General features: G+C 42.8%; 1 protein-coding gene across 3 annotated transcripts in view; it reads left to right on the forward strand.

The window, feature by feature from the left end:
- The first annotated feature begins 1,961 nt into the window (after positions 1 to 1,961).
- The window catches only part of HIPK1 (homeodomain interacting protein kinase 1), a 68,667-nt gene continuing 54,445 nt past the window's right edge, over positions 1,962 to 16,183 (forward strand). For 2 of the 3 annotated variants that reach the window (XM_053591235.1, XM_053591237.1), the window contains exons 1-2: positions 2,607 to 2,720; positions 11,497 to 12,574. In XM_053591235.1, the coding sequence (XP_053447210.1) occupies positions 2,654 to 2,720; positions 11,497 to 12,574 (1,145 nt within the window). In that variant the 5' untranslated portion in view covers positions 2,607 to 2,653. Of the gene's footprint in view, positions 2,245 to 2,606; positions 2,721 to 11,496; positions 12,575 to 16,183 lie in introns of those variants that run through there. The other variant, XM_053591236.1, reaches the window with a different exon arrangement.

A 16,183-nucleotide genomic window follows, 5' to 3' on the forward strand; every position in this document is an offset into this window, starting at 1 on the left:
AGACTGAGGAAATGACCTAAGAAAAATGACAATAAAGATCACAAAATACAAATAACTAAGGTACAAATAAATTATCTAAGTACTTAGATGATGATAAAGAAGTAGAGAGTCAATCTGCAAAGTCTCCCTAAATGTAAATTTTGAGAGATGTTTGAAAAGAGGAAAAGGACATAAATTGGGGGAATAGGAGATTAGGAACGTGTCATAGAGTTTGATTGAACCAAGGCATGGTAAATAATTTGTGTTTATAGCTGACTTTTGTGTGTGAGAGAGACAGTCTCACTCTGTCATCCAGGCTAGAGTACAGTGGTGTCATTATAGCTCACTGCAACCCCAAACTCCTGGGCTCAAGCAACCCTCCCAAGCAGTGGGACTACAGGTGTGCACCACCATGTCCTGCTTATTTTTCTGTTTTTTGTAGATACAGGGTGTGGAACTCCTGCCTCAGCCTCCCAAAGTGCTAGGATTACAAGCCTGAGCCACAATGCTTAGCCAAAGCTGACTTTTTGAGCAGAATCTGCTCTGCTCCAGCCTAAGGTTTCTGCCTTTCTTCTGGCTCACTAAAACACGCATGTTTATCCACTCTCTATATTTTGATGTTTCCCAGGTCAGCCCAATGTGAGAACCTTAAGTTCTTTAAACAGTAAGAAGGAAGTTTCTGTGGAAATATGCAAACAAAACTGCCCTGGGGGATTGAACACTAATGCTGGTCCTCTAGGGAAATAAACTTCCTTGTTCCCGATAAAATGGAACTGCTCCCAGTATGGTTAAGGCCGGGAGAAACACAAATGATTTCCCTTACCAGTTACAAGCTACTTGGCACATTTTACAAAAATGTTGTCCTTTTTTGTGATGGGGAATCCAAGGAAATCAAGGATGTTAATGAGTGAAACTTGAGAAATAAAGCTTGATAGCAAAATCTTGTCTTAGCTACATCTGCCCCCCCTTATGTTTCCTTGCCATCAAGAGATGTTCTAGCAGTGTGACTTTTCTGGCCCCCTCCTCACAGAGTATATGCAAATACTCACGATGCTGGACAGACCCTTTCTAGGGCTAAGATCACTGCTGCCTCCAGCATTTGTGGGATGGGGAACAAAAAATGAATATTACACTACCGTCTCCCTAAAAATGCCCTCCACTTTAAGAATGTGAACATTTTACACAGCAGGAGGTGTAACTGAAGTCTTATAGAATTTCTTTCTAGTAGTATTTAACTTAGTTTTCTTGCAGTGTCCATTTTCTCAGAATGTTTTGCCCAACACATCCTGTTTCCTGATTACCCAGCCTTGCTATCTTCTGGTAGATGCAAGAAAATCATGATGTTAGCATTCATTCACTGCACGTTTGAGGTGTTGGGTTCAGATCACCGCTATTCTTTCTCAATTCCTAATGCAAACACAAGTTCCCAAAGCAGCAATGGGAGAGCTTTCTAATGATTTCCTGATGTACAGGGAGGCTTCCAGATCCCATACACCGATGTCACCCTGCTAGAGCGTGTCTTGATGGCAAGGAAACACGAAAGCCTAATCTGAGTTAATTCCTCTCCAGCTAGGGATTTCCCGGGTACGCACGGCATCCCCGCACACTTCCCAATTTCTGGGGTTGTCACACTAGACCGTGGTGATGTCACACTGGCTGGGATGACATTTTACAGCTAGATCCCCTACGGCCACCAGGCACCTTTAAATTACCGCGGAGTCTACCGCGAGGAGGGGGCCCGAAATCCGGCCCTCGCCTTCCAACCGCGCTGGCTCCTCACGGAGGCTCACGCCCTCCCACCGCCATCAGTACAATGCGGCGGTTCTAGGGGGAGGGGCCCTCAGTACTTCCGCCTCAGTAGGTGTCATGGCGCCGGGTGGGTGAACAGTTCCGGCGAGGCGGGGCCGGCCGGATGAGGGCGGCCGCTCAGCGCTCAGCTCATCAGGTCTGGCGACGACGGCGGCTGCGGAGTAAGGGGCCCGGCGATAGCCCCGGACGGCAGCGGGAGGCCGAGGCGGGAGAGCGCGGGGCCAAGGCGGCGGCGGCGGCGGTGGCGGGAAGGGGCCGGGTGGCGGAGCGGGCGGGAGGCTGAGGAGGCTCCCCCCGCGGGACGGGCGCGGGGACGGCTCCGGGGGGCGGGGGCCGGGGCCCGGGCCGGCTCGCGCGGAGGGTATGATGACCCGGCGGCGGGGCCCCGGATCTCGTCTCCTCCGCCGCCTCCTCACGGCAGCCCCAGCTCGCGGCTGAGAACCATACACACCGGCGGTGAGTGCGGACGGGCGGGAAGGGGCCTCGGTACGGAGTGACCTCCTGTCGGCTGCCCGAGGCGGGCCGGGCGGGCCGCGGGCTCTCCTGGTGCGCCCGGCCTGCTGGGGGCGCCTTTCCGAGCCGGCCCCCGCCCGGGACCGGGCGCCGCGTCCTGCGGCCCGGCAGGTCTCGGCCGGTCTCGGCTGGTCGCGGCCGCAGGAGGGAGTTACGTTCCTAGGAAAGTGGGCAGGCTCTGGGTTTGTTTTGGGGGGAATTCCCCAGTCTCCTGCCACTTCTCTGGGTGTGTTGTTGTCTTTAAGTGACAGGGGACAGCCTTCCGTCTCTTTACCCGACCGGTATTTTCCCGGCAGCCGCGGCAGGTTCCCAGTGTGGCGTTGTGCTTCCCAGCCCTGCTTATCCAAAACCCATGGTTTTGGGTTATTTGTGCTGTTTGGGACCGGGAAGCGGTGTGGAGAGAAGACGACGGTGGTGGGGTGGGTGTGGAAGCTTTTCTTTTCCCTCCGCTGGTGTTCTGTAATCGTTAGGTTTGTAATGATGGTGTAGCCTTCGTGGGACCAGCCCTCCTAATGTGTATCTGTGCAAGGCAGTTCCAGAGGTCTGGCTCAAAGGGAAACTTTCGCTGCCAGTCGCCACTTTTCAAAGCTTTCATTAAAAAGAAAAGAGGGGAAAACAACCAGAACTCGTAGGTGAGGTCTACACTGGTCACAGGGCTGTGGGGAAGAGTCGTTTTTTGTGCCTAGCAACCAAGACCTGGGGCTCATTCTCCAGAAGCGTTGGTCTAACCTCCAGTTTGTTGTGGTGACGAACTGTGAGCAATGGCCTGTGTTTATGCTGGGCGTGCTTTCTTTCCTGTTTGAGGAAGGGGGATGGGAATAGGAGGGAAGAAGGTAGGGAATGGGGAAAAGCTGCAGTTATGTCTTTTCTCGGTTTAACCGCTGATTGTGGTAGATTCTTTTTGAGGCAGCCCTACATGCTTTTTCTTGTCTATTAGTGACACTTTGAGAATTCTCAGTAATCGCATTAAAATAATAGTTTCAGCTGTATAGACCCTTCTGCCCCAATCTCTCCTTCATCTTATTTGTTTCTTAGTAACTGATGAAAAACAGCATTGTGGCTTCCTGCTCCTGATGAAGTGGAGTTAAATTAAGTGGCTGATGCCTTCAGCAGAACCTACAATTTTGCTCTTGTTTGCGTAAAGCTATTTTTGATTTCTGGTCTGCAAAGTTTTTTATTTTCTTCTTCCTTTTTTTTTTAAGATTATAGAGAATGCAAACCATTACCGACTTTTATTCATGTAAAAAACCTGAAGCTTTCTGTAAAAATTTAAAAGTCTAACATCTTACCTAATTGTTGTAATTCAGCAGGTGATTTTGTTCTTTACATGTAATTATGTCAAGGTTCTGTGTTATAATTCTGGTATGATGTAGAATGTAATTGACTTTAAGATACTGTTCCTGACTTGAAGGGTATTTTATTTTAGTAAAATACTTGTGGTCAGAACTGGAGACAGCCTTGTCAGTACAGCATTTGAGAGTAAAATTGGTTAATGAGATCTTATAAACACACTGACTTCATCTGGCCAGTAGGACTTTTGCTGGTGATATCTTCATGAGTACCTTATCCTTATCCCTGGACATTGTAGTTTTATGGATTTTGGAACGACAAACTAGAACACCCTTCTAAAAGAAAAAAAAATTTGTCTCAAAATTCACAACTCTTTGGAAAATAGAGTTCATTCTTTCTGTGCTTTTGTTTTAGAAGTGCAGCTCTATCAATGGTTTGTTGGTAGAAATCAATGACCCAAACCTGCCCTGTAAACTTTTTACATTTGGAACTTAAGTAGCTTGTCTTATATTGTAACTGTTCCTTTTGTAATTTGAAGTAATTTTGCAAACATGAGCTGCTCGATCGGCCATCTGTCCTTTTATTTATAAAAGCTTTCTATATTTTGTAGGTCTTTTTAAAAACTTACTATTAAGTCTTTCCCAGTTTCTTCCCCTTATATTTCCAAATATCACTTTATTCACTGATTTGCTTTTTGGTTCCTTTTTGTTGTTTTTGTTTCTGATCTTCCTTGTAGTTGTAGAAACCTACATCCTAAATACCTAATGTATTTCTGTGTAGCTTCTAATTTGGCATTTAAAAAATTTACAACCTATTTTTACGTTTTCTCCTTATTTTTTGTAAGTCTTATCATTTCAGCAACATCCTAAGCTCTTTCATGGTAGGAAATTTTAGTTGTATTTCTTTAGGATTATTTAAGAGCACCTGGTAGAGTGCTTTCTCAAAGTCCTCAATGAAAAAGAATCAGAAGACCTGAATTCTTTGCCAGCATTAGTATTCATTAGCTCCATGTAAAACTTGTTTGGCCTTTTTGGATCTCTTTTTTCTCATCTTGTAATTAGGGAGCTTTAGAAATAATTTTTTTGACATCTTTTTTAGTTGTAAGAGTTCCTCGTTTTTGACAGTGTCTTCTGTTCCAATCAAATATATCTCCTTTCTTTATACAGTTTTTGTTTTTCCACCTTCCTTGGCATACTGGCAAAAGTCGGCTCATTTTCCTGAAGGAGCTTATCATCTTCTGTCTGCCACACCTTTGTTACCTGTTTTCCTTCAGCCTTTGCTGGTTGATCTAAACAGTGTCCCCTCTTAGTGTTGTTTATGCTTCATATTGATCTCTGCTTTGTTTTTTTTTTTTTTTTTGTAGAGACAGAGTCTCACTGTACCGCCCTCGGGTAGAGTGCTGTGGCATCACACGGCTCACAGCAACCTCTAACTCTTGGGCTTACGCGATTCCCTTGCCTCAGCCTCCCAAGCAGCTGGGACTACAGGCGCCCGCCACAACGCCCGGCTATTTTTTTGTTGCAGTTTGGCCGGGGCTGGATTTGAACCCGCCACCCTCAGCATATGGGGCCGGCGCCCTACTCACTGAGCCACAGGCGCCGCCCTGATCTCTGCTTTGTTAATTAGACCGTTTCCTTATGTTGGAAACTCCTCAGTGTATATTATATTTGTTTTGTTTTTGTTTTTAATTTATAATGCACCCCTGCCTTTAAAAGGTATAGTTTTCTTTATTCTAAGCTTTATAGACTCTTTAGACTGTCCTGTGCACATACTAAAATAGTCCCTTTTTACTAAACACAAAGCACTTACATTTTTTTTGTTCTATTGCTGTAGGTGTCATTTTAAGTATACCTAAGAGTGCTATTACTGACTTTGATACAGACCGACAGCCTCTACTATACTGAATACATGAGCTTTAACCAGAGACTAGAAGGAAAGGCTAAGACAGGAAAACTAAGTTCAGATAGGGAACATTACGAATGAAGGAACTAAGGTGGGGAACAGCAAGGCCTACTCTAGGAATTCAGAAGAGAACATGCCTGGGGAAAGAATGGATGAAACAAGGCTTTAACCCAGATCTTGCAAGTCTTGATTGTAAGATTTTAAGTGGTGGACAGATGTGTTCCCCCCCCCCCCCACATGTGCATTTTTATTTATTTATTTATTTTTTGAGACAGAGCCTCAAGCTGCCCTGGGTAGAGAGCTACAGCAACCTCCAACGCCTGGGCTCAAGCGAGTCTCCTGCCTCTGCCTCCCAAGTAGCTGGTACTACAGGCGCCCGCCACAACACCTGGCTATTTTTTTTTTTTTTTTTTTTTTTTGGTTGCAGCCGTCATTGTTGTTTGGCGGGCCTGGGCTAGATTCGAACCTGCCTGCTCAGTTGTATGTGGCTGGCGTCTTAGCCACTTGAGCCACAGGCGCTGAGCCCACATGTGCATTTTTAAAAGCTTCAGTTATAAGGTGAATGAATTGGTAGACCTTAGAGGGCTTGTGAGTACAATTTGGGGGAGACCAGTTAGGCTGCTTGAGCAAGTACAGAATTGTACAGTAAGAGTAGAGAAAACTTAGTGGAGTAGAGAGAGAGATAGGTGTTCTGATGAAAGAATTTTCTTCCCAAACTTGTATTGCTTTATTTTTATAGAACATGTACTCTTTTTTTTTTTTGAGACAGAGCCTCAAGCTGTTGCCCTGAGTGCCGTAGCATCACCACTCATAGCAACCTCCAACTCTTGGGCTTAAGCAATTCTCTTGCCTCAGCCTCCCAAGTAGCTGGGACCACAGTCACCCGTCACAACACGTGGCTATTTTTTGGTTGCAGCCGTCATTGTTGTTTGGTGGGCCTGGGCTGCATTTGAACCTGCCAGCTGAGGTGTATGTGGCTGGCGCCTTAGCCGTTTGAGCCACAGGTGCCGAGCCAGAACATGTACTCTTATTTATTTACTTTAGTGATAAGAATAGTCTATATGTCAGTATGTGTGCTGGAGAATATGTACATCTGTGTATCTGTCAGCTGAGCATAAGTACTAGAGGAAGAAATCAGTATGTAGTACTGTTTTTAGGTTATTTAGGTCACCAATTGTTAAACTGTGTCAAAGAAGCAAAGATGACATTGAGCAAAAGCAATATGAATTTATTATTGGTGTGTGGGGGTGGTGGTGAAAGTTACTGAGGACTTCAATACAAAGCACTGAAAAGTGGTTATTTTGGTTGTCATACCTGGCTGTTCCATTCAAGATTATAATAATTGAATTTTTTTGTAGTAAGATTATCTGCCTACAGTGTTTCATATGGGGCACCCAGTAAGTGTTAAATAGATGTGACCATGCCAGAGAGTAGGGAAGCTGTTGATTGTTTTAGAACACCTTAGATTTCCTTAATAATTATTATCTTTTAGGAATAAGTGCAAGTACTAGTAGACTTTTGCCTGTCAGTTCTATTTTGAGATTAATGCAGCAGGCACATTTGTCATTACATTAAGATGCTTAAGTCCTTGGAAGTTTAGGTTTAAAATGGAAAGACTTGGGGCGGCGCCTGTGGCTCAGTGAGTAGGGCGCCGGCCCCATATGCCGAGGGTGGCGGGTTCAAACCCAGCCCCGGCCAAACTGCAACAAAAAAATAGCTGGGCGTTGTGGCGGGCGCCTGTAGTCCCAGCTGCTCGGGAGGCTGAGGCAAGGGAATCGCGTAAGCCCAAGAGTTAGAGGTTGCTGTGAGCCGTGTGACGCCACGGCACTCTACCTGAGGGCGGTACAGTGAGACTCTGTCTCTACAAAAAAAAAAAAAAAATGGAAAGACTTTGTTATTGTTGGAGTTGAGGTACAGAATTTTTAGAAAGTCAGAAATAGCCTTTTAATTTATTGGGGAGCTATTCTCATGTGACTTCAAAAACTTTGTAATTTGCCAAAGAGAGTCTGATACATATGGTAAATTTTCCACTGGTATTAATCTGTTCTATATTTTTGTTTGGTTGCTTTCTGCCTAGAAAGAATTACCTCCCCATTTGCAAATTTAAAATTTGTGGAACATGGTATCTTTACTGTTTTAGCTGAATTTCAGAGTGGAATATAAATAAGAGTATGCTGATTTTTCTAGGCTGTTTAGATTTTGCATTTCCTTCTCATTTTGTGTTAGTTGAGGCCAGAATGAGTCTCAGCACATAAGTCCTGGTGGTCTGATACTGACTTTGATACATCTTTTTCTCACTGTGGGGAAGGCCAGTAAAATTCTGAATTATTCTTTCCTTTCGGGTGGATTGTTTGTCTTTCTGAATAAGAATTTTATTCATTTTTAGCCAGGCTTTGTGGTGGGCACCTGTAATCCCAGCTACTTGGGAGGGTGAGGCAAGAGAATCGCTTATGTCCAAGAGTTTGAGGTTGCTGTGAGCTGTGATGCCACGACACTATACCCAGGGTGACATAGACTCTGTCTCAAAAAAAAAAAAAAAAAAAAAGAATTATATTCATTTATATGCTTAAACATTCTGGAAAATGTCCGTTTTGCAGTACCCAATGTGAAGATTTAAAATCATAAGTAGCTGTTATTTTGTTTACTGGGTAAGACCTTGTCAATAACATTATTCTGATAAATGCTGTATTTTTATAAAGTATCTAGTCGTGAATGTGTATTTTAAAATCTGGTATGACATTTCATGAATTTCTTTTAGCATTTTTACTTTAGTTGCTACAAACTTCAAATTTCATTCAGATTTTTCACTAAATATTTTTTTTTTTCTTTTTGTGGAGACAGAGTCTCACTTTATGGCCCTTGGTAGAGTGCCGTGGCATCACACAGCTCACAGCAACCTCCAACTCCTGGGCTTAAGCGATTCTCTTGCCTCAGCCTCCCAAGTAGCTGGGACTACAGGCGCCCACCACAACGCCCAGCTATTTTTTGGTTGCAGTTCAGCTGGGGCTGGTTTTGAACCCGCCACCCTTGGTATATGGGGCCAGCGCCTTACTGACTGAGCCACAGGCGCCGCCCTTTCACTAAATATTTTTTATTATATAAAGATTGTATTCATGTCTTTTGATAGATTATTAAATTTAGCAGCTCAACACATATGATGGAAAACTTTTACTTTTAAAGATTTATATAAATTATGTAAACTCTTGATTAAAGTAACTCTAAACTGCATTTAAAAAATTGAAGGCTGGGCGGTGCCTGTGGCTCAAAGGAGTAGGGCACTGGCCCCATATACTGGAGGTGGCAGGTTCAAACCCGGCCCCGGCCAAAAACTGCTAAGGATTTCTTTTTTCTAGCTGACTAGTCCAGTGCAGATGGTTTTTAGTTGTATTCAAACACAAGGAAATGTACGTTTTGGATTTTGATGTTCTTTAACATTCTTTGTCACATTTCCTTCCTTTCTGGTTGTGTGTGTTTATTCTCTTGTGAATAGTAAAACTATACTATATGGATTAGAGTGGAGACTTCTACATCTCAAGGACCATGCAGAACAGATAAAAGGGAAGGATATTCAAAGCAAAGCTGACCCAAAAACCAAACATTTGAGAAGACTGCAATTTAATATGAGGGGTAGGGAATTGTAGTAGAATGTGAAGTTGGTAGGCAGAGGTCAACTCATTCATCCAGCAAATATTTAAGTATGTATATATTGCCAGAGTTTGTGGTTAGCTCTAGTGATACAAAGAACAAGACCAAGGTGCTACACGTCCTTGTGGAACATAAGCTATAGCTGGGAATGTAGCGTTAAATAAATATTTTCAAGTTATAAGGGAAGAACAGGCAGTTGTGGAAATGGCATGGTGGGGGTGGGAGATGATTGTGTTAGGGTGTTTGGATGGATGGTGGAGCTGTCAGAGGAACGGTTCTCCACAGAAAGTCTTCAACATTTTAGTGGGCTTGGAGTTGAGAATAAGGAGTGGCTTTCCAAGGATTAAGGAAGAACATCGTGGCTAGAGTGGAGGAGTCAAAGTGGGGAATGTTTGAAGGCAGCAAGCGGATTTGGAGAGTTTTTTTAAGGCAGGTGGAGAATTTGGGGCTTTATTCCCAAAGCAATGGAAAGCCCTGGGGGCAGGGGAAAAGAGGAGAGGATAGTTATCTGATTTGCATTGTTTAAAAGGAAAAGCCCTCGGGAGGCTGAGGCAAGAGAATCGTGTAAGCCCCAGAGTTAGAGGTTGCTGTGAGCTGTGTGACACCATGGCACTCTACCCGAGGGTGGTACAGTGAGACTCTGTCTCTACAAAAAAAAAAAAATAAATAAAAGGAAAATCCCCTACGAGCATTTAAGGAGATTTAGTTTGAGACTGGTGGCCCTTTGAACTAGAACTGTGCCAGTAAAAGTAGAGAAAAATGGCTGATTTGAAATAATATACTTAGGAGGTAGAATGGATAGGTATAGATTGGATGTGGAAGCATAAAGGAGAAGAATGATTTGCAATAGTATTTGAATGTGTACCGGGCACTGTCATTTTACATGTATTAATCGTTTAATTCTCGGAACAGCCCATGAGGTAGGTATTGTTATCAGCCATGTATAGTTGAGGATAGACATTCATAGTCTCCCTGATTTTTAGCTTGAAACACTGGGTGTTCAGTGACATCACATAATTGAGATAGAAAATTGAGGGAGAGGTGGAGGCTCTTAAGTTTAACTTTGAACATGTTGAATATGAAGTGTCTATAAGATGTCCAAGTTGCAGTATCAAGTCGCCATTTGGATATAGGGTTTGGAGTTCAAAAGAGAGAAGTCTGGGTTAGAGGTAGATATTTATTTTATTGCCTTGCATATGACTAATCTAGGTGAGTAATGAAAAGGAGGAAGATGTGGAGCTAGAGAAGAGTGATTAAGGTAGAGCTCTAATGCATCTGAGGCTCAGATCGTTGAGAAGGGAGAAGATATAAGCTGTGAAATGGCTTGTGTGCTGTGTCAAGTGTTTAGATTTTATTCTGAAAAAATAAAAACTAGCTTTCAGTTTAGTCTTTGGGCTTAATGAGCTAAATGTGTCTGTTGGCTATTCACGGACAGAAAGCTAGACTGTTCTCACTCTCTTTCTCCCATATTTGTGTAAGAATAACTTCCCTCAATTCAGATTAGAGTTTTCATCATGCTGATTACTTTGTTCTGGTCAGTTTATCAATGGTCCTTTAGACAACTGGAAATATTTTATGTATGATCTGAGCAGAGTAGATAGGCTTCACTTTGTTTAGCATGTTCTGAACACTATTTCTATGAATATACGAGATTGGACATTTAAATTTGTGAAACTAGAAAAAGTACTACATACCTCATTACTGAATATCAAAGCAATTATGGAACTCTTTTTCGGCCACCAGAGCTGTCGTGAACAGTTAAGTTCATGAAGTCATCCTAGAAGTGCTTTGAAAAGTGGACTAGGCCCTGGTGCCAGTTCATAGCTTCTGAAGGGAGTACTTTGAAGGTGATGGTAGCGATATTCAGCAGTGAAGGTATGTAGCATTTTTTCTAGGATGACTTCTCGAACTTAATTGACCTTGTATGTCAAGATTGAAGTAGCTTTTGAAAAGAGGGAAATGTTATCATGTGTTTCTTTCTTTCTTTTCTTTTTTTTTGGAGACAAGAGTTGTCGTCCTTGGTAGAGTGCTGTAGCGTCAGAGCTCACAGCAACCTCAAACTCCTGGACTTAAGTGTTTCTCTTGCTTTAGCCTCCCAAGTAGCTGGGCTTACAGGCGCCTGCCACAATGCCTGGCTATTCTTTTTTTATTGTTGTTGGAGTCGTCATTGTTGTTCAGCAGGCCCCAGGCCAGGTTTTTACCTGCCAGCCTCAGTGTATGTGGCCGGCGCTCTAAACGCTGAGCTATGGGCCTTGAGCCTATTACGTGTTTCTTTTATCAACTGCTTTTCATATATAGTGCTATTAAGCCTTGCATCTCTTATCCTGGTAGTCTCATTCTTCCTTTCTTTCAATGTAGGTATGGCATCACAGTTGCAGGTGTTTTCCCCCCCATCAGTGTCGTCGAGTGCCTTCTGCAGTGCGAAGAAATTGAAAATAGAGCCCTCTGGTTGGGATGTTTCAGGACAGAGCAGCAGCGACAAATATTATACCCACAGTAAAACCCTCCCAGCTACACAAGGGCAAGCCAACTCCTCTCACCAGGTAGCAAATTTCAACATCCCTGCTTACGACCAGGGTCTCCTCCTCCCAGCTCCTGCAGTGGAGCATATTGTTGTAACAGCCGCGGATAGCTCAGGCAGTGCTGCTACGTCAACTTTTCAAAGCAGCCAGACCCTGACTCACAGAAGCAACGTTTCTTTGCTTGAGCCATATCAAAAATGTGGATTGAAAAGAAAAAGTGAGGAAGTTGACAGCAACGGTAGCGTGCAGATCATAGAAGAACATCCCCCTCTCATGCTGCAAAACAGGACTGTGGTGGGTGCTGCTGCCACGACCACCACTGTGACCACAAAGAGTAGCAGTTCCAGCGGAGAAGGGGATTACCAGCTGGTCCAGCATGAGATCCTTTGCTCTATGACCAACAGCTACGAAGTCTTGGAGTTCCTAGGCCGGGGGACATTTGGACAGGTGGCTAAGTGCTGGAAGCGGAGCACCAAGGAAATTGTGGCTATTAAAATCTTGAAGAACCATCCCTCCTATGCCAGACAAGGACAGATTGAAGTGAGCATCCTTTCCCGCCTAAGCAGTGAAAATGCTGATGAGTATAATTTTGTCCGTTCTTATGAATGCTTTCAGCATAAGAATCACACCTGCCTTGTGTTTGAGATGCTGGAGCAGAACTTATATGATTTTCTAAAGCAAAACAAGTTTAGCCCACTGCCACTCAAGTACATTAGACCAATCTTGCAGCAGGTGGCCACAGCTTTGATGAAGCTCAAGAGTCTTGGTCTGATTCACGCTGACCTTAAGCCTGAGAACATAATGCTGGTTGATCCAGTTCGCCAACCCTACCGAGTGAAGGTCATTGACTTTGGTTCTGCCAGTCATGTTTCCAAAGCTGTATGCTCCACCTACTTACAGTCACGTTACTACAGGCAAGTGGCAAATGCTGAAAAGCATGTCTTAGACTAGAGAGATTTGTTCTTATATATAACTTATATTCCATAGAGCTATGTATAACAGTGAATATCTTTATATGTGGATTTTCTGATAGAAATAAGATAGCATGTTTTAGCATATTCTGTGAGTGGCTTTCCCATATATGACATTATCTTATATCTGAAATTTTATTTAGTATTAGAAAAATGAACTCAATCTGATTCTGAAGGTTGGTATTAGTTGAAGTACACTAGCATCTAGTTTCTTAGTACCGTTATACCTAATTTTTTCGATTTTAAGAGTCTTTAAATAAATAAGGATACTTATTTGTGATGAGTTTGAACATATGCTGCTGCTTTTTCTAAGTCCTTATCTTGGCAGGTAAAATGCCTTGGCAATAACTCTAGGTTTAAAGCATTTTATTCTTTTACATTTTCTTTCTTCTATAATAACATGAATTGGATTAGAAGATTGATACTTTCTCTTCTTATTTTAACATTCTCTATGATACTTTGAACATCCTAGAACGGATTTAATTCAAGTATCTTACACTTCAGTGATTTGTTATTTTTTGGTTGATGCCTTTTTTTTTTTTTTTTTTGTAGAGACAGAGTCTCACTTTATGGCCCTCGGTAGAGTGCCGTGGCCTCACACAGCTCACAGCAACCTCCAACTCCTGGGCTTAAGCGATCCTCTTGCCTCAGCCTCCCAAGTAGCTGGGACTACAGGTGCCTGCCACAACGCCCGGCTATTTTTTTGTTGCAGTTTGGCCGGGGCCAGGCTTGAACCCGCCACCCTCGGTATACGGGGCCGGCCCTTACCGACTGAGCCACAGGCGCCGCCCAGTTGATGCCTTTTTAATGTATAATTATCGGGACGTTACTTAAATGCTGGTGCTGCTATATACAATTTGTATCATAACAAAGACATTTTTTTTTTTTTTTTTGAGACAGTCTCAAGCTGTTGCCATGGGTAGAGTGCTGTGGTGTCATAGCTCACAGCAACCTCCAACTCTGGGGTTCAGGCAGTGCTCTTGCCTCAATTTTTCTATTTTTAGTAGAGATGGGGTCTTCCTTTTAACTTAGGTTGGTCTCGAACTTGTGAGCTCAAGCAATCCATTGGCCTCGGCCTCCCAGAGTTCTAGGATTACAGGTGTGAGCCACTGCACCCAACCAACCAAGGCTTTTTATTAATAAATTTGCTTTTACTTCTCAGCATTTCATTTATTTTATTATCTAGTTATTTAAGAAATCTAATACTTAGTTTTGTTTTTTTTTAATCTTTCTTTTTGAGATTGAGTCTTTCTCTCTCTCCCTGAGCAGAGTTCTGTGGTGTCATAGCTCATAGCAATCTCAAACTCCAGGGCTCAAATGATCCTCTTGTTTCAGCTTCCTGAGTAGCTGAGATTGTAGGTGCCTGCCATAACACCAGGATTTTTTTTTTTTTTTTTTTTTTTTGTAGAGACAGAGTCTCACTTTATGTCCCTCGGTAGAGTGCCGTGGCCTCACACAGCTCACAGCAACCTCCAACTCCTGGGGCTTAAGCAATCCTCTTGCCTCAGCCTCCCGAGTAGCTGGGACTACAGGCGCCTGCCACAACGCCCGGCTTTTTTTTGGTTGCAGTTTGGCCGGGGCCGGGTTTGAACCCGCCACCCTCGGTATATGGGGCCCGTGCCTTACCGACTGAGCCACAGGCGCCGCCGGGATATTTTTACAGATAGGGTCTCGCTCTTGCTCAGGCTGGTCTCAAACTCCTGAGCTCACGCAATCCACCTGCCTCAGCCTCCTAGAGTGTTAGGATTACAAATATGAGCTACTGTCCCGAGCCCCCTAATATTTATTTAGTTTTCATGGTCATGTATTAAATACAAATCATGTAAAAATCCAATTAAGAAATGAAACAATAGGCCGGCCATGGTGGCTTACAGCTGTAATCCTAAAACTTATCTAAAAGGCCAAGACACACAGATTGCTTGAACTCAGGAGTTCAAGACCAGCTTGAGCAAGAGTGAGACCCTGTCTCTACTAAAAATAGAAAAACTGAGGCAAGAGGATTGGTTGAGCCCAAAAGTTTGAGCTTGCTGTGATCTATGACACCACGTTATTCTATCCAGGGCGACAGAGTGAGAGACTGTCTCAAAAAGAAAAAAAAAATGAAATGAAAAACAACAAAAAAAATAGGTAACCCACAAAATATTTATAAGGAAATACTTCCGATGTGCTGAATGCCTATAATAAATTTTGAGGAAATAGAAATTCTGAACTAAGAGTTTTATATGTGAAAATAATGATCCAGAAAAAATGCCATTTTATATACATATATATTTTTTTAATTTTAGTATACTTTGTATAATGTGAAGTTTACCATTTTAACAGTTGGTACCATCACAGTGTTATGTAATTGTACTACTATTTCTAAATTTTTTCGTCACTCAAAACAAACTCTTAACTGTTAAGCAATAAATTCTTATTCTTCCTTCTTCCTTTTTTTTTGAGATAGTCACCCTCTGTTACCTCAGGCTAGAGTGCCATGATTAGCTTTCTCAGGGCAATCTCTAACTCATAGGTTCAAGTGATCCTCCTGCCTCAGCCTCCAGAACAGCTGGGACTACAGGCACTTGCCACAACCCTCAGCCAATTTTTTCTATTTTTAGTAGAGATGGGGTCTTGTTCTTGCTTAAGCTGGTTTCAAACTCCTGAGTTCAAGAGATTGTCCCGCTTCTGCCACCCAGATTATAGGCATGAGTCACTGCCTCTGACCTCTATTCTTCCTTCTTCCTACCCCTGGCAAACCTCTAGTTGATTTTCTGTCCCTATGGATTTGCCCATTCTAGATACTGCGTATAAATGGAATCATACAATAGTTCTCTTTTGAGTCTGGTATATTTCATTTAGCATAATGTTTTTGAGGTTAATCCCTACTGTAGCATATATCAACTTCATTCCTTTTTATGGCTGACTGATATTTTACTATGTGTATTTACCACCTTTTATCTTCATTCATCTGTAGATGAACACTTGGGTTATTAACCACTTTTTGGCTATTGTGAATAATATTGCTGTGAACATTGGCATACACGTATCTAAGATCCTGTTTTCAGTTTTTTTTTTTTTTGGTAGATAGCCAGGAGTGGAATTGCTGGGTCATATGGTAATTCTATGTTAACTTTTGGGGGGACCACCAAACTGTTTTTCCACAGAGGTTGCACTGTTTTACATTCCCACCAATAGTGTGTGATCATTCCAATTTCTCCACATTTTCGCTAACATGGTATTTTTTTTTAAATTTTTTTTTTTATTTTTAATTTTAGTGTGCTTGTTCATGTTTGTTTGAAGTACTCCTTTTTTGTTGATTTTCTTCTTTCTCCTGCGGTGCTGGCTGTTTTTGATGTTGTTGGTAGAGACGGGGTCTTACTCTGGCTGACTGCTGCTCATATGGGTTGTGAACCTCTGAGCTCAGGCAATCCACCCGCCTCGGCCTCCCACAGCGCTGGGACTACAGGCGTGAGCCACCACGCCTGGCCTTTGTTTAGTTTTTTAAATATTAGCCATTCTTATGGGTATGAAGGAGTATCTCATTAGGTTTTGATTTGTGTGCCTCTAATG

This window comes from Nycticebus coucang, chromosome 5 (genome assembly GCF_027406575.1).
Source record: "Nycticebus coucang isolate mNycCou1 chromosome 5, mNycCou1.pri, whole genome shotgun sequence".
NCBI classification, from domain to species: Eukaryota; Metazoa; Chordata; class Mammalia; order Primates; family Lorisidae; genus Nycticebus; species Nycticebus coucang.